At 38.9% G+C, this 19,219-nt stretch overlaps 1 protein-coding gene across 1 annotated transcript in view; it reads left to right on the forward strand.

Annotated features, from left to right (window-relative positions):
* Window positions 1–18,480, forward strand: part of FAM186A (family with sequence similarity 186 member A) — an 88,558-nt gene extending 70,078 nt beyond the window's left edge. Inside the window, 5 exon segments of the mRNA XM_028491507.1 lie at window positions 1–3,503; window positions 3,612–4,622; window positions 14,964–15,156; window positions 17,508–17,650; window positions 18,294–18,480. Of these exon segments, the coding sequence (XP_028347308.1) occupies window positions 1–3,503; window positions 3,612–4,622; window positions 14,964–15,156; window positions 17,508–17,650; window positions 18,294–18,480 (5,037 nt within the window).
* Window positions 18,481–19,219: the final 739 nt, after the last annotated feature.

The raw sequence follows: 19,219 nt of genomic DNA on the forward strand, positions 1-19,219 counted from the left end.
ATTAACCTCCAAAGTGCCAATATGTATACAAATGAGACAAGTGAAAGAGAAAAAGAGATTTCCCTGAAGATAATACAAGATCTCAGTAAAAAAAATGAAATGCTTCAGCAGAAACTTCAAGAAGCAGAAGAAAAATATGAACACTTTATTCGATCCAAAGGTATAGAACACCAAGCACTGCCCACATCAACACTGAGAGTGTTACCTGAGCCTTCTCCACAATTAGCCATTAGCCAAGCTGACACAGAAGACAGTGTAGATAATATTTTGGCCAAAGAATTTGAAATCGTTGTAGATGAGGCCCCCCAAAAAGGGACCAAAGGCTTGGGGATCAAGTGGGACTCATCTCCTTCACATACAGCCCAAGGTGAGATGATTCCAGATATAACTGACCAGCAATACCCTTTACCTGAAAAAAAACAGAAAAAGTCTTCTGAAGAGATCACTGAAGATATCATTACAGATAAGATATCAGCGAAGAAAGGCAGTGCCTTTCAGAAAGATGGGACTGATCAGTACCAATCACAGAAAGGAAAGCGCACAAAAGGCCCATATGTGCAGGAGACCTCTGAATCAAATGTGAATGATGATAAAGGTAAACAGAAAGTCACAGGGACCAAACTTGATCACCACTTTGAAATACAAGCACTAGAAAAGAACAGAAAAGAAATAAAATCCTTTTCTGAAGGCAAATCAAAGTCACTCACTGAATCAAAAAGTCAACATTTCCCTTCTGATTTCCCTTCTGACACAAAGAGCCAAGGTGGTAAAAGTGGAACAAGTAGTATATGGGAAAGACTCAGGAAAGCCAAACCTGAATATTCACATAGTAAAAGTCAAATTTCTTCAGAGAATAAAGAGGAACTCACCACTGAGTCAATGGACGAAGAAGGCAGAAGTGAGATGAGTAGCCAAGCAGAGACATCCAGGTTGAGCCAACTTGATTATTCCACTGAGAAAATGAAAATAAAAGGAAAGAAACACCATATCTCTCCAGGAACCATTATAAGCAAAGAAGAAAAAACTGAAGAGAAGGATATGTCAGTCTTTGCCAAGAAAGTCAAGTCTCTTGTACTTGTTAAATCACCATCTAGGATAACTAAAGAGACTTCAGGAATTCCAAATGGCAAAAGAGAACAGAGTAACCTAGAAGAATTTCAGAAAGCCATAGTGTCATTCCTAGAAGAGAAAACTGATAACATAGGAAAGGCTTTGGATAAAAAGACTAGGTCAAAAGAAGAGTTATTATTAAAAAGAGCAGAAGTTGAAAAATTAGGAATCATAAAGGCAAAAATCGAGGAATATTTCCAAAAAGTGGCTGAAACTGTGACAAAAATCTTGAGAAAATACAAAGATATAAAAAATGCAGGACAAATTGGAAAGAAACCTATGAAACGAAAAAAGGTGGTCTCATTTATGCCAGAATTGCATTTTCAGAAGCAGATTAGTGCAAAGTCGGAAATTAGCACCTTACTTTCACAGGAGAGCCTTAACCCACTAACTGACAATTTAATACAAATGATCTTGGCTGAAATAGAAAGTGAAAGGGATGCTCCTGTAGCCTCAACAGTAGGGAACGACCATAAGGAGAAGGAAAAACAAAGGCTAGAAGAAAGGAGCTATGAGATGATACATAAGAATTTGGAAAAGGAAGAGGCATGGCTCCCAATGAAGGAAAGAAAGCGAGGGCAACAGAAGCAGAAACAGTGGCAGGAAGAAGAGGTGTGGGAGGGACAGCAAAAACAGAGGATGCAAAAGCAGATTGAGCCAGATGAGAAGCAAAAGAAAAGGGAAGAGGAGAAAGAAGGGCATCAGAAGTCAAAGCAGCAGCAGCTGGAATCATGGAAGCAAAAAATGAAAGAACAAGGAGTGCCCTTGGAGAAGGAGAAAGGACAGCAGATGATGCAGGTTCAGAAGGAAGTGAGATATCTGGAGCAAGAAAGCAGTTGGGAGAGAGAGGAGGAGAAGCAGAAACCAAGGAGAAAGGTAGAGGACCATGAAAGGCAGAAGCAGAAAACAGCAAAGGAGATGAAGACTTTTGAACAACTAGAACAGGTGCTCAGTCACACTTCAGTGACATTGTCTTCCAGGTGGCAGAGCACACCAAAAGACGCACTGCAGTTACACCAAAGAAGAGAGTTCAACGGAAATCTTAAGAAATTAGAGAATCTGGCTGATGGAAAGCACTCCATACCAATCATTCCTCCCATCTCTACACAATCTTCCTCATCAGGAGCCTTTTCTATTTCTGGACAGTCTCCCACAAAGTCCATTACTCTTACCCCTCAGCAGGCCCAGGCAATGGAAATTGACCTCACCCCTGAAGAGGCCAAGGCACTGGGAATCACCCCCACCTCTCATCAGGTTCAGGAATTGGGCGAAACCTCTACTCCTAAGATGTCTCAGGGTTTGGGAGCAGCCCACACACCTGAGCAGACCCAGGCACTGAGGGTCACTCTTACCCCTCAGCAGGCCCAGACACTGGGGATCACTCTCACCCCTGAGCAGGTCCAGGCCCTGGGGATCCCTGTCACCCCTGAGCAGGTCCAGGCACTGGGGGTCACTCTCACCCCTCAGCGGGTCCAGGCCCTGGGGGCCCATGTCACCCCTCAGCAGACCCAGGAATTGGGGATCACTCTCACCCCTCAGCAGGCCCAGGCACTGGGGATTCATGTCACCCCTGAGCAGGCCCAGGCACTGGGGATCACTCTCACCCCTCAGCAAGTCCAGGCATTGTGGATAACTCTCACCCAGGAGCAGGCCCAGACACTGGGGATTCATGTCATCCCTGAGCAGGCCCAGGCACAGGTGGTACCCCATGTCACCGCTCAGCAGACCCAGGAACTGGGGATCCATGTCACCCCTCAGCAGGCCCAGAACTTGGGGGCCCCTTTCACTTTAGGACAGGCTCAAGCATTGGGGGTTTCTCTCTCTCCAGAACAGTTTGAGGAATTAGGAGTTCCTCCCACCTCAGATAACAACTATACCTTAGAATCTCCCCACATCCCAGAACAAATCCAACCTTTGGGAGCCCCTTTCACCCCAGGACAGGCCCAGTCCACGGGTATTACTCTCAGGTCTGAGCAGGATCTAAAATTAGGAGCTCTTCTCATTAATGAGCAGCCCTTACCATCCAGGGCTGGTCCTCCTTCAGGACATACCCTGGAAGTTGGCATCTTTTCCATTACTGATAAATCTGTCACAACACGTGCTCCTCAAATTCCTAAGCGGTCCCCAGTATCATCTGCTCCTGTTGCTGAGAAGTCCCCTATATTTGAGGTCTCTTCTACTCCTTTGCAGATATCAAGGTCTCCTCTTACACAAGCCCCCTTTGTCTCTGGGAAATCCTTGGGAATGAGGATTCCTTCAGAACCCAGGAAGCTCCTGGCACCACAGACCTTTCCTTCCTCTAGACAGACCCCAGTTTCTAAGGGTCAATCCACCCCTGTTTGGTTCCCAACTCCAGGCCCCAGCCCAATATCTGGGCCCTCTCTCACTCCAGGGCAGCCCCTTGTACCAGAGGCCCTTCTTAGTTCTAGGCAATTCTTCGTATCCAGGGACATTGTGACGCCCCAGTTGCCTCTGATATCGAAGCCCCTTCTTGACCCCAGACAGCCCCTTATATCTGGAGTCCCAGCCACCTCTGCACAGATTCCCAGTATCTGGGCTCCTTTCTCTCCTGGGAAGTGCTTGGTTCCTGGGGCCTCTTCCACCCCTGAGGAACTCTTGGAATCTGGACCCTTAACTCTCTCTGAGCAGCCTCAGGCATTCCAGACCTCTGCCACCCATGAGCAATCTCCCTATCTACAAGCCCCTTCTACTCTTAGGCAGCATCTGTCACCATGGACCCTTCCTGGGCAAGCTTCCCCACTATGGATTCCTCCCATCCCTGGGCGTCCCCCTACACTATGGGCTCCCTCAACCCCTGGAAAGCCCCAGAAAAATTTGTCCTCTCCTGTCTCTAAGAAAAATAAGGAAAGATTGTCAATTATTTCTTCTCTGAAACCTAAATCAGCATTGGCCCATCCCAGTGCTCCAAGTTTCAAGGTACCTCAAGCCCCTTTCACCACTAAGAAGTTCCAAATATCAGAGGTCTCTGACACTTTCGAAGAAATCCAGAGACCCTGAGATCCTTTTGCCATGGAACAATTTAGAACATTTAAGTCCTATCTCACTGATTACAGGACACCAGTATCCCAAACCCCTTACATTGATGAGGGGGCCCTTCCTACTCTCATTAAGCCTGTAATATCACTACCTTCTCTTACTACTCAACTACCCAAAACATCACAGAGCTCACCTCCTGAATGGGACCAGAAATCCCGATTTCCCCCTATAGATAAGCCCTGGATACTGACTTCACTTTCAGGTACCAGGAAACCCAAGATGATGGTGCCCACTTCCTATCCCCAAGAGCTCAAAGAACAGAACTATTTTGTTGATGTGGAGGCTCAGCAGAAGAAACTGATTCTCTTAAATCAGGCAACAAAAGCTTCTATGCTCCCTTCACAACTACACACAACAGCTAGGAATCTCATAATTGAGACACTTCATACGGACAAAGTTTGGCTGGGATACCTATTCCGCAAGTACATTGCCTATAGGCTGATCCAGTGTGCAAGGTAGATATAAATATTGTGTCCAGTTTTCTGAAATCAGGTTTAGTCCTGATTTCAAATATCCTCCCTCACTGCCCTATAAGTATATACATATTTGTCAGATTACATGTTCTAAAAGATTCTCTTATAGAAGGTCTGTGGAATGGAAGCATATTTAAGATAGTAAAGGGAAGTACATTTTTTAGGAAATAAAAAATGTCTTATAACATCTATTTCATTCATTTATATCTCTAGCAGAGATGCTTAAGTATATTTTGTGGATCATGGTTGATCTCCAAAATATCAACTTCAGAAGTTTAGAAATGCTTCCAGTTACTCTGAATTACTTTCATCTTGGGTTTACCAGAAGATCTATGATTCTTTTTTTTTTTTAATTTATTTTTTATTGAAGTAAAGTTGAAGAGAAGATCTATGATTCTTAAAGTGGTAGATGGCAGGTTTATGTACATTGTGTTGCCATGGCAGCCTTGCAGCTGGAGTGACCTGGTGAAAGATTGTAGTCCTGACTTTTTTAAATTGCAAATATCAGTCTGTGGGCTTCCCTGGTGGCGCAGTGGTTAAGAATCCGCCTGCCAAGGCAGGGGACAAGGGTTCGAGCCCTGGTCCAGGAAGATCCCACATGCTGTGGAGCAACTAAGCCCAAAAAAAAAAAAAAAAAAAAAAAAAAAAAAAAAAAAAAAATCAGTCTGCCATTCTTGGCCTTTGTGTTTGAGGTTACCAACTTACTATTTGGGGGATTTAAAAAAAGTTATTTTTTTATTGTAGAATTTTTTTCCCCTTTTTTTAATAGTTGATTTACGATATTGTGTTAGCTTATATGGAGAATTTTTTTAACCTAAAATTACAAGATGCCAAACTAAGACCTATGATAGAAAAAGCTATCATTAATTATAGGAACAATCTATGTCATTTATTCAACAAATATTTATTGAATGTGTACTTTGTGGCAGGCCTTGTTCTAGGTGCCAGGGATACAGTAGTAAATAAAACAAAGTACACTGTTCTCACGAAATTTACATTTTTGAGGATTGAATTCATTTGAAAACTAAGCACTGGAACAACAAGGTGCAAAAGAAAGACATCCAGTATATAGGCAGAAATTTTCATTTCAAAGCTTATCTTAGAATTGTTGAAAAATATTCTGCTCTATAGCTGTCTTTAGTTTTCTCTTTCCAGAATGAATATTCCTACCCCTTTAAATCTGTTTTTACATGTAAACACTTTCATCCACTTGAGAACTTTAAATAACATGTTTCTGGTCATTCTCCAGTTCCCTTATGTCTTATTTCCTTTGTTATATTTAAATTAAAATAAATAAATTGCACATTCACCTGGTACAATATATTTTTCTTTTGATACGATATTTAAAAAATATAAATGGTAGAGTGAAAAGCCTCCTTAATAGTCCTATTCTTAGCCATTAGGCCCCTCCCCCAGGGCTACTAATGTATTCCACCCAGAAATATTTTCTGCATATGAAGAAAAGTATATATGCTCTTTTATCCCTCTCTTTACGAATTTTAAAGTTACAATATTTGATTTTTTTTATAACAAGTTAGAATTTAGGTATTAATATATAAAGAGGCTACTCATCCATTTTATAGTTTCATAGTATTCCAAAGTCTAGATTTATCAGAATTTACTTAACCTCTGATGAACATTTATGTTGTTTTCAATATTTTGCATTATAAAAAATGTATTTCAATGAACAATCTTGTATATACATATGTATACATATATGTTCATTCCTAGAAGTAGAATTTCTAGATCAAGGGTAAGCATTTTGTAATGGTGATAGATTTTTGTCAAACTGTTCTCCAAAGAGGTTGTAACAATTTATATATTGGTCAGCATTATAAAAGAGTACTTCCCCACATCAAGACTAACATGAAATATTATCAATTTTTTGGTTCATTGCCAATGTATAGATAAAATATGGCATTTCAATTCTTTAATTTGCATTACTTTTATTATAGGTTGAGGTTAAGCATCTTTTCATAGACTTAAGAGCCATCTGTATTTTATTTTCTGTGAAGATTCTATTCAATAGTTTGCCCATTTTTCAAATGGGTTGTCAAGTTGCTTTTTTAATTGATTTGTGGGGCCTGTTCAAATATTTGGAAAATTAGTCCCTTGTCTGTGATATAAATTGCCAAATTTCCCCCACTTGTGTTTTGACTCTGCTTTTGGTGGGTTTTGCTTTCTAAAAAAATTTTGATTTTTATGTGTTTATATCAATATTTTCATATTTAAATATTTATTTATTTATTTTGGATGCACTGGGTCTTAGTTGCGGCATGTGGACTTCCTAGTTGTGGTACGTGGACTCTTAGTTGCAGCATGTATGTGGGATCTAGTTCCCTGACCAGGGATTGAACCCGGGCCTCTTGCACTGGGAACTTGGAGTCTTACCCACTGGACCACCATGGAAGTCCCTATATCAATATTTGCAATAATACTTTGTACCATATATTTAGAAAGGCCCTCTCCACTATGAGAAATATAAAAAAATTATTTCTAGGTTGCTTTTAGTACTTTTATGGTTGGTTATTAGTTTTTTGTTTGTTTTACATTTAAGTCTTCGATTCTAAGCTTTCTGTTGTGAGATATAGGTGTGATTTTTTTCACTCCCCCCCATGGCTGCACAGTTGCCCCATCACTATTTACAAAATAATCTACCTTTTCCCCCACTGATTTGAATGTAGCTTTGCCATAAATTGTTGTATCATTTAAGTCCATAACTGGATTTTCTATTATTTTTTATTGATTGCATATAGATGAGTTACTTCTATTCTCTGTTATTTATTGTAGTTTTATTTTTATGATGCTGAGTCTTCATGGTAGTTAGTACTATTTGCCAGTACTTGTCCATGAGATGTGAGCAGAATTAATGTGTATCATTTCTGTGCTAAGCTTGTCATTGTCAGTTTGAGACCCTCTAGAGTCTCCTTTTCCTCTGGTATGATAACCTATAGTGTTCAAGGTGATGACTGTTCTGTGTAGCCTGTGTTCCTGAGAGTATAGAATGAAGCTCATTCCCTGCAAAGCTATGATGGATTTGTAGTATGAGCAATAGGTAAACTTTTGCTTACAAACAGCAAAACCCAGCTTATCTTTACTAATATAGTCTTCCTATTCAAGAAAATGATATACCTTTGTTTCTGTTCAGGTCGTGTGTGTGTGTGTGTCCTATTGGAGTGTTCTAAAGTTTTCATCTAGCTCTTGCATATTCTGCCATAAGAGTATATCTTGCTAGTTTTTATTTTTGTTGTTACTATTGTAAATGGACTCTCTTCTTCTATGATACCTTCTAACTGGTTGTTATTTGTATAAATGAAGGTTAGATCTCTCTATATCAATTTTGTATGCAGCCATCTTACTGTATTCAAAAGCATGTGATAGTTTTTCAGTTGATATTCTTGAGTTTTCCAATTACATAATCATATCACCTGCAAATAATAATTTTTTACATCTAGAATTTCCAACTTTTAAACATCTCATTTCTGTCCCTGTCTACCTGAATTGATTAGTACCTTCAGAACTATATTAAAAAATATTGGTGATGTGGCCACAAGGCCATCTTTGTTCATTTGACTTGCCCTGAGTAACAGCTAGTAGTGCCCTTCCATGGTCCCATGTTATTTTTTTCTAGGAAAAACTCACCTTCAAGAACATTTAAAAGGATTGTTTATATTTATATTCTCCTTTCTGAAAAAGTTACAAAACAACTTTAACCTTAGTCAATTTCATTTTGAGGGGGGTTATTTTCTCCATTCCTTGTAACTTAGAATGCCAAAATGTAAGTCCTTTCATTGCTAATTATTATAGTGGTGATAGTGGACATCTTTCTAGTATATGTCATTAAAAAATGCTGGCTTTTGGGTTGAAATACATTTTATCATATTAAAGAAGTATCCATCAGCTCCTGTTTTGTTATTTTTTTAAAATCAAGAGTGGATGTTGAATTTTGTTAAATTTATTAAATCACATTTTGTTAAATGTGATTTCAGCACTTCATTTTTATGGTTAGTAGAGAACATATTTTCTCCTCAGATCTATTAATATGATTAATTATTTTAAACCATCATTGCATCCCTGGAATTTGTCCTTGTTGTACCTTTCTTTGAATGTGTTACATTTGCTAATATTTTATTTAGGATTTTACTTTGCATTGATATTCATTAGTAAGTTTGGTGGTTTACTTCTTTTGGTGCTATCTTTGTCAAATTTTGGTATAATTTTAAGTTTATATCATTTAAAAAATGTGAAAGCTTATTTTTTTCTATGCTCTGGAACAGTTTAATGATAAAATTAGCTATTCTTTGAAAGTTTGGTAGATTTCACCTATGATATTATATGGGCTTGGTACTTTTGGGGGGGAATTCTATGACAACTTTCTTAATTTTTATATGGCAATTAAGTTTGTTTAGTTTTATTGAAGATTTTGAAGATCTAAGTGACACGATGTGACCTGTTTTAGTAAAATCATTTTAAAATTGAAATATATAGATCAACATTTCACAACAATATTTAATTTATACACTTATAACTTTAATTCCATCAAGGATCAATTTGTTCATTTTTCAGAAAGCTCTTCTTTAATATTTAATGTTATAATAATCAAATCACCAACAGGTATAACAAGGAATTAAATATTGACAGATGAAAGATTCCATAATAAAAATGGCTGAGTCAAGAAGATTCTAACATTATATGGGAGAGAAAATATAAAGTATAATAATATAAACTATTTTTTTTTTTTTTTTTTTTTTTTTTGCGGTACGCGGGTCTCACACTGCTGTGGCCTCTCCCGTTGCGGAGCACAGGCTCCGGACGCGCAGGCTCAGCGGCCATGGCTCACGGGCCCAGCCGCTCCGCGGCATGTGGGATCCTCCCAGACCGCGGCGCGAACCCGGTTCCCCTGCATCGGCAGGCGGACGCGCAACCACTGCGCCACCAGGGAAGCCCTATAAACTATTTTTGAATAAAGAAAGTTTTGTAGAACCTCTGTAAGTAAAGATTCCATATTTAAATGCTAAAATACAGTTTTAGAGTTGTATTACCACATGATCAGTGTAATATACCTGAAAAGCAATGATGGAAAGAATGTAAAATTACACCAGATGCTGATAATGAAACATTTCATTTCCATATATATTGAAGAAAGTTCTTAAAGATACTAAATGTTGTGGTGACTAGATAGGATTTAACTGATCATTTAATTCATCAACATTTAAAATATCCACTACATGCCAGGGGCTGGGTTAGGCCCAGGGGATAGAGGGTGGAAGGATACAAAAATGGATAAGCCATATCCCTGCCTTGAGGGCACTCAAAGTCTACTCAGAGACAGTCATACAAACAGATGATTATATAGTATAATGTGGAAAGAACAATATATCACCTACTCTATACAAGAGGACTGGGGAGAGGGGAGAGTTAGGTAAAGCTTCTAGGAGTCCAGACCTTTGAACTATGTCTCAAAGAACTAGTAAAAGTCAGTAAGGCAGCAAAGGCAGAGAGTCTAGCAGGACAAAGAAAGGAAGAAAGAAGCAAAGTTGTGTGTGTGTGTCTGTGTGTGTCGGTGGAAACCAGTAACTTTCGGGGCACGATGAACCATATCCATATAAGATGGTTAATTTAAATGATAAATGTTTTGTGTGTTCTGACTGCTCCACCAATCGGCCGTTCCCCCATCTCTCTCCCTCTCCTTGGGCTTCCCTATCCCCTGAGACACACAACAATATTGAAGTTAGGCCAATTAATAACCCTACAATGGCCTCTAAGTGTTAAAGTGGAAGGAAGAGTCTCATGTCTCTCACTTTATCACTTTAAGTCAAAAGCTAGATATGAATGAGCTTAGTAAGGAAGGCATGTTGAAAGCCGAGAAAGGCTGAAAGCTAGGCCTTTTGCACAGTTAGCTAAGTTGTGAATGCAAAGGAAAAGTTCTTGAAGGAAATTGAAAGTGCTACTCTAGTGAACACACGAATGATAAGAAAGACAAACAGCCTTATTGCTGATGTGGAGAAAGTTTTAGTGGTCTGGATAGAAGATCAAACCAGCCACGACATTCCCTTAATTGAAAGCCTAATCCAGAGCAAGGCCCTAAGTCTCCTCAATTCAATGAAGGCTGAGAGAGGTGAGAAAGCTGCAGAAGAAAAGTCTGAAGCTAGCAGAGGTTGATTTATGAGGTTTAAGGAAAGAAACCTCTTCATAACATCAAAGTGCAAGGTGAAGCAGCAAGTGCTAATGTAGAAGCTGGAGCAAGTTATTCAGATCTAGCTAAAATAAGTAATGAAGGTGGCTATATTAAAAAACAGATTTTCAATGTATACAAAACAGCCTTATATTGGAAGAAGATGCCATCTAGGACTTTCATAGCTAGAGAGAATTAGTCAATGCCTGGCTTCAAGGCTTCAGAGTTTTGAAGGACAGGCTGACTCTCTTGTTAGGGGCTAATGCAACCGGTGACTTTAAGTTGAAGCCAGTGCTCATTAACCGTGCTAAGTTAAAATGCTAAATCAAAAAATAAAATAAAATGCTAAATCTACTCTGCTATGTTCTATCAGTGAAACAACAAAGCTTAGATGACAGCACAACTATTGACAACATGGTTTACTAAATATTTTAGGCCTACAATTGAGACATACTGCTCAGAAAAAAAAGATTCCTTTCAAAGTATTACTGCTCATTGACAATGCACCTGGTCACCCAAGAGCTCTAATGGAGATGCTCCATTAATCTTAATCTCCGTTAAGATTCACATTGTTTTCATGCCTGCTAACACAGCTTCCATTCTGCAGCCCATGGATCAAGGAGTAATTTCGACTTTCAAGTCTTATTATTTAAGAAATAGATTTCGTAAGGCTATACCGTAGCTGCCATAGATAATGGATCTGGGCAAAGTCAATTAAAAACCTTCTGGAAAGGATTCACCACTCTAGATGCCATTAAGATCATTCATGATTCATGGAAAGAAGGCAAAATACCAACGTGAACAGGAGTTTAGAAGAAGTTGATTCCAATCTTCATGGATAACTGAGCAGCTCAAGACTACAGTGTAAGAAGTAACTGCAGATGTGGTGGAAACAGCAAGAGAACTAGAATTAGACGTAGAGCCTGAAGATGGGACTGAATTGCTACCATCTCGTGATGAAACTTAAATAGATGAGGAGTTGCTTCTTATGGAAGAGCAAAGAAAGTGGTTTCTTGAGATAGATTCTTCTGATGAAGATGCTGGGAAGACTGTTGAAATGACAACAAAGGATTTAGAATATTACATAAACTTAGCTGTTAAAGCAGTGGCAGGGTTTGAGAGGACTGACTCCAATTTTAAAAGAAGTTCTACCATGGATAAAATGCTATCAAACAGCTTTGCAGGCTACAGAGATATCATTCATAAAACGACAAGTCAATGGATGTGACAAACTTCATTGTTCTCTTTTTTTAAGAAATTGCCAATGCCACCCAAACCTTCAGCAACCACCACCTGGTCAGTCAGCAGCCATCAGCAATGAGGCAAGATTCTCTACCAGCTCAGATGACTGTTAGAATTTTTTAGCAATAAAGTATTTTTATTTATTTATTTTTTAATTTTTAAATATTAGTATATAATTTACAATGTTGTGTTCATTGCAAAGTGATTCAGTTATACATATATACATATAAATATATATACACATATATATATTCTTTTTCAGATTCTTTTCCATTATAGGTTATTACAAGATACTGAGTATAGTTTCCTGTGCTATACAGCAGGTCCTTGTTGTTTACCTATTTTGTATATAGTAGTGTGTATATGTTAATCCCAAACTCCTAATTCATCTCCCCCACCCCCTGGTATCCACTTTGGTAACCATAAGTTTGTTTTCCATGTCTATGAGTCTATTTCTGCTTTGTAAATAAGTTCATTTTTATCTTTTTTTTTGGCCATGCCATGTGGCTTGCAGGATCTTAGTTCAACCAGGGATCGAACCCATGTCCCCTGCAGTGGAAGCACGGAAGAATAGTCCTAACCACTGGACCGCCAGGGAATTCCCTGTACCATTTTTTCAGATGCCACATATCAGTGATATCATATGATATTTGTCTTTCTGTGACTTACTTCACTTAATATGATAAAATTTGGGTCCATCCATATGTTGCAAATGGCATTATTTCATTATTTTTATGGCTGAGTAATATTCCATTGTGTATATATATATACCACATCTTTATCCATGCATCTGTTGATGGACTTTTAGGTTGCTTCCATGTCTTGGCTATGGTAAATAGTGCTGCTATGAACACTGGGGTGCATGTATCTTTTCAAATTAGAGTTTTCTCCAGATATATGCCCAGAAGTGGGATTGCAGGATCATATGGTAACTCTACTTTTAGTTTTTTAGGGAACCTCCATCCTGTTCTCCATAGAGGCTGCACCAATTTACATTCCCACCAACAGTGTAGGAGGGTAGTAATAGTTTTATATCCAAATTCTGATCATGCTTTTTCTCTGATGTCAGGAAGACCTTCGCTCGAACTTCCAGTTCTGAACTTCTTTAAAACTCAAATGTGCTGACTCAAATTTGTAAAATTGATGCAATGATAATTACTTCAAAGAATGGTTGCAAGGGGACTTCCCTGGTGGCACAGAGGTTGAGAATCCACCTGCCAATGCAGGGGACGATCCCTGGTCCTGGAAGATCCCACACGCCATGGAGCAACTAAGCCCGTGCGCCACCACTACTGAGCCGGCACTCTAGAGCCTGCTCACTGCAACTACTGAGCCCATGTGCTGCAACTACTGAAGCTCACGTGCCTAGAGTCCCTGCTCTGCAGACGCCATGGAGCAACTAAGCCCGTGCGCCACAACTACTGAGCCGGCACTCTAGAGCCTGCTCACTGCAACTACTGAGCCCATGTGCTGCAACTACTGAAGCTCACGTGCCTAGAGTCCCTGCTCTGCAGCAAGAGAAGCCACTGCAATGAGAAGCGCCTGCACCGCAACAAAGAGTTGCCCCCTTTCACCACAACTAGAGAAAGCCCGGATGCAGCAATGAAGACCCAACGCAGCCAAAAATAATAATAATTAAAAAATATAAAATTAACTCAGAAAGTTAATATATTTAAGTATAAAATGATCCATATATATAGTAGGTTCTAAGCTATTACAACCCACAGAGACCTAAGAGTTATTCCCTTCCCCCCTCTCTATATATGTAAAATACATATATTCAGAAAAACATCTTCAGTGGGTTCCCATTGCCTACCTCCCCCAAAATCCAAACTCCATAACATGCTGTTTAAAGCCTTTCATAATCCAGCTATGTCAGTCTCATCCCCCACTATATCCTTTCACATATCTGTGGTCTAAAAGTTCCAGACTACTCACCACTCCCAAAATACAACTTTCATTGTCTTGCCTTTATTTATAGTGTTCTCTCAACCTGGAATTCTTCATCCCCCTTTTCTCAAACTTCATTGGCTGTAAGGTTTACCTGAGATTTAAAAAAAAATACAGATCCTGAAGCTTACCACCAAGATTTTTTATTCAAAAGGTCTGGGGATGCACCCCAGAATCTGCATTTTCAACAAGCACCACCCTCCCACTCCCAACAAAATGATTCAGTCCAGGTGATTAGGGTCCGCACTTTGAGAAATACTGGTATTGTGGAAAGAGAAAAGATCTGGGTTTGCTTCCCAAATCTGTTATTTATCAATTATGTGACTTTAGAGAATTCCTTAACTTTGCTCAGATTCCTTTTCCTCTCCTGTAGAATGGGGATGGCAAAAAACTATGTTTTGGAGGCCCAAACATTGTGGTGTACATTATAGTAAAGAGAGTACTACATTTTTATGACTATTCCTCAAGATCCTGTTCAATATCTTCCTATGAAGCATTCTTTATTCCTCTTGTTAGACAGAATTAATTATGTTTTCCTTTTTGCTCAAACAGCTAAATTGCTATTTAGCATTTATTTCATTCTCTCTCTGACAAAATTTATTAGTCTCCTAATCTGGCTTGTAAGTGCTTTGAAGGCAAGGACACTCTTTTTCATAATTGTATTAAGTACCTTCTATATGTTGTATACATATCAATACTAAAATATATTAAAAAAATAATAAGCAACACTATTTTAACACTAAAAACTCTGTGAGGAGTTAATGAAAAATTGACAGTCATATAGAGTTTTGAAAGTTTAGTCATATAGGGAACTAGATTAAGGTCTCATCAAGCAAGCCTGCCACCCCTATACTATCCCTCTCTACTTACTAAGGATGAGATGAGAATGGCGACACCAGGTTTGCCGGGTTAGTGTCAGTAATTATATGAATCTAATTCTTGTTAACTTTTCCAAGAAACAACATAATTAAATGGTTACAAGCCATCCAGAATACTGGGAGAGGTTATGAGACCCAGAACCTCTACATAATGCTGAGCAGGATTGATGACTATCAAAAACGGGTGATGCAGATCTGCACAGAGAAGCAGAAGTCGCTACAGCAGAAACGGAATCAGTGCCTGAGGAAAATGATGTACTTATTCAGCCAGGTAATCTGTTTTCTTTTCCCTCTCCCCAGTGTGTTGTAAGAAAAGTGAAAGTGGCAGGCTTTGAAAATAAGTTACCTGGAGATACCATAACATACTACAAATTTCATGGCTTAAAACAACAGAAATGTATTCTCTTACAGTTCTGGAGGCCAGTTCGAGAAATCAAGGTGTTGGCAGGGTTGGTTCCTTCTGGAAGCTCTGAGGGAGAAATTTGTTCCAAGTCTCTCTTCTAGATTCTGGTGGCTATAGACAATCCTTGGCATTCATTGGCTTGTAGCTGCATAACTCCAATCTCTGCCTCTGTCTTTCCCATGGCCTTCTTCCTAGTGTGTTTTATGTTCTCTCCTCTTACAAAGCCATGTGTCATTGGATTTAGGACCCATCTGGTTAAACCAGGATGACCTCATCTTGAGATCCTTAACTGCATCTGTAAAGACCCTTTTTCCAAATAAGGCCACATTCACATGTTCTGAGTGAACATATCTTTTGGGGAGTTCACCATTCAATCCACTACACTGCGACTTCAGTGAAACTCCTAAATTGACAACAGGAATACTGGCTGGACTCTCTAGATGAGAAAAGATTAGAATAGGAGAGACTTCCAGAAATGCTCAACTCCTTCCTAGCCAATTCACATCTACCAGCCTCTAGATATGAAACCTCTTGAGGTCACTGCTCTCCAGCTGATTCTTGGTGGTTACATTCCTCAAAACTATCAGAAAGCAAGTTTTAATATGCATTTACAAAAAAAGGAGGTAAGGATTTACTTAACTTGCTTACATAGCACCAGGCACAGAAGAACCTGCTAAACTCTGACATCCACCCAATTATGTCTCAGAGCCCTCTCTGAGATGACCATCAGTATGCTTTTGGAAGTGATGCCTTCCAAAAGTTATAGAGCTGAGATTAGAGTTCTTTGTTCTGGGATTATATGCTCCCATTATTTTCTCCAGCATGGAGTTCTGGAACATTCTTGGAGTTCTAGGAATATTTATATTTATACATCATTTTCTTTTACTAAAGTAATTAATTTACAAGATTAGTTTACTTGCTACTCTAGAAGGTACAGAGAGACTTCTCATTATAGACATATTGTGAATTTTCCAGAAGTTACTTTTTCTTTTCTTTTTTTGGCCATGCCACATGGCTTGCAGGATCTCAGTTCCCCTACCAAGGATTGAATCCAGGCCACAACAGTGAAAGCCTGGAATCCTAACCACTAGGCCATCAGGGAACTCCCCAGAAGTTACATTTTATTTTATTTTATTTATTTATTTTATATTCTATTTTATTCTATTTTATTTTATTATTTTGGCTGCACTGGGTCTTAGTTGCGGCATGCATGCGGGATCTCATTCCCCAACCAGGGATTGAACCCGGGCCCCCTGCATTGGGAGCAATAAGCCTTACCCACTGGTCTACCAAGGAAGTCCCTAGAAGTACATTTTAAACATTAAAACTCTCTGACCTCAAAAATTGGATATTTTTGACAGTTCTGGGTTTGGAAAATATGACCAATGTAAATGGAGTAAAGCAAGATGAATTGGCAGTGTCATGAACTGTCTAACAGTAATTACAATGTCTAGGGCATTTCACAGGATTAATAAGGGTCTGGGGTCAGGGAAGCTAGAATCTAGATGATGAGGTGGGTATCAAGGCATCAAGAAGGGAGGGGAAAAAGCAAAAAGGAAGAAAAGGGTAGAAATGAATAAATACCTACACTGAATCAGAGTGGTGGTCAAGAGGTTGGTTCTGCTACCAGATTGGGTTCAAATCAGCTTCACCACATACTAGCTAAGAGACCTTGGGCAAGCCACTTAACTTTTCTGAGCTTCATATCCCCATATGTAAGAAGACAAGAATAATAGCACCTATCTCATAAGGTAGATAGTAAATATCAAATAAATTAATACATAGAAAGCACCTGACAGTCAATGTTAGCTATCATTATATTTGCACAATGTTTCACAAATGATGAATATATTGTCTTACACAACTCTCATAAGAACCCTGTGTTTATTATTCTTGTTTTAGAAATGAGAAGAAAGAAGTGCAGATAAAATTAGCAACTAACCCAAAGTCACAAAGCTAGGAAATGAGAGGACTAAAACTAGAACTTAATGCAGGACCACGGTTTTTACATATCACAGCTGCCAACTCTGAAATTGTGTTGGAGGCAGGTAAAGGTTGAGGAGTGGCAGGAGGAAGGGAGAAAGGGCATGGAGAAAGAGAATTCCTTTTCCAAGGAAAAGGAAGTGTCATAGTTTAGCTAAGGCCAGCTAGGAAGACTTTCCTAAAGACTTTGGCCCTTTCTTTTCATGATTTCCTTTTTCTGATTTATTTATGTTTAGCTTCAAGAGATATATACATTGAATCTAAATCAACCTATCCCTTTGATCATCAAAAAGAAGCAAATATCTGCCTCTATCAAATTTGTTCAACAGCCAATCCTAAAAGAAGAGGACAAAAAGTATGACATATTCAATAAGTTCAGGTATGTGGTAGGAAAGACTGACATTAAACTTTCTTTGGATAATATCTGGGACCTCATGCTTTTTTTTTCTGCCCAAGAGCTTCCCCTTCTCCACAGTTATGATGTGGTTCAGTGGAGAATATTAATTTTCTTAGCTAATTTAGCAAAAGGCTTATTTCTACTTAAATATTTAATAATTAATTTTGAGTTCCTTAAAAAAAAATGAAGTTGATTCTTCCTTACGAAGAAACAAATTATTTTAATACACACAGTGAAGAAACTTAGAAGCATTACTTTTTTTTTTTTTTTAAGAAGGTAGGAACTTTGGGAAGGAAGGGGAAAAGACTGCTGTGGGGGAAACATAGCCTGCATATGGAGTGTATACTCCATGAAGCTAAGAAAGTCGTTTTAAAACGTATTAGTAGGTGAAGTCATGGAAATACAACTTTCAAGGGGAAAAAATGTTATTTCTGCAAATTCCGCTGTTTTAATCCATCTCTCAGTCAAAGTGGGCATAGCTAATGTTCCTCAGTGTCAGGGGGGCTTTATAGGACACGGTGGTGGTGAAGAGAAGGGGGGAGAATAGGAATTATATCTTTTGAACGTCTATGGAGTTCAGGAGAGTTTGATGCTTCCAAGTGGTGCTTGCTCTCTGACTCTCTAGACAAGAAGACCAAATGGAAGCCATCTGGAATGCTGATCTATTCACTTCAAGTTACCCAATAACAGAGAAGACATCAATGTATTCACTCTGGGCCCAGCTGGGTGGGTACCCAGATATTCCTATGTTGCTCCAGTTGGATGTTCAGTCTACGTTCAGAAGATCTCTTACATGCATTCAATCAAAGTAAGTTAAGGAGTGGGAGGGAGCACTCTGGTAATTGGGCCTTTGGTCACATACCTTTTGTTTCCCTAACTTGACTTTCTCTTACAGCACCAGGGAGTTGCCAAAAGTAGTTTTTTGGTGTGAGGTCAGACTCACACCGGCCATAAAATAGTACAGGTAAATTCAACATTAGTCTTTTAGTGTTTCTCTTCATAGGTCTATAGATCTCACTACTGGAATAATATAAACAAACAAACAGACAAAAAGCAGTTATAATACCATGAAACCTAATCTAACACTAGATAGGTCCACTTTGAATTCCACCCTTAGGGATTTATTACTGGAAGAACCAGGAAGACCATAGTAGAATGCTTTCGCCCACTTCATGATTCAGTAACATGACCTTAAATGCAGTTGTCATATCTAGGCCAAATATGAAGTAAATTCGGTGCTTATATCCCAGGATGCACTGAAGAGACTCGGAGAGAACAGGTAAGGTGGTCATGTGGTTCCACATTTCCAAATTCTGTTAAATCAGATTCTCTCTGAAACTACTGGAAACCATTCTAGTGGAAGAGAAGAGTTTTGGAGTCTCCATTACCTCTTTCAAGTAAGAGAATTATTTAATGTTCTAAGCTAAGAATTTAGAAATGGAACTTTTGTAACCTGAAAGAGTTTGTGGGAGCAGCCTGATTTATTCTGGTGAAATCCAAGTCCTGGGGTAAGAAGAAATAGTGTTAACTCATCAATTTGTTTAGGTAGCA

This window comes from Physeter macrocephalus, chromosome 6 (genome assembly GCF_002837175.3).
Source record: "Physeter macrocephalus isolate SW-GA chromosome 6, ASM283717v5, whole genome shotgun sequence".
Lineage (NCBI taxonomy): Eukaryota > Metazoa > Chordata > Mammalia > Artiodactyla > Physeteridae > Physeter > Physeter macrocephalus.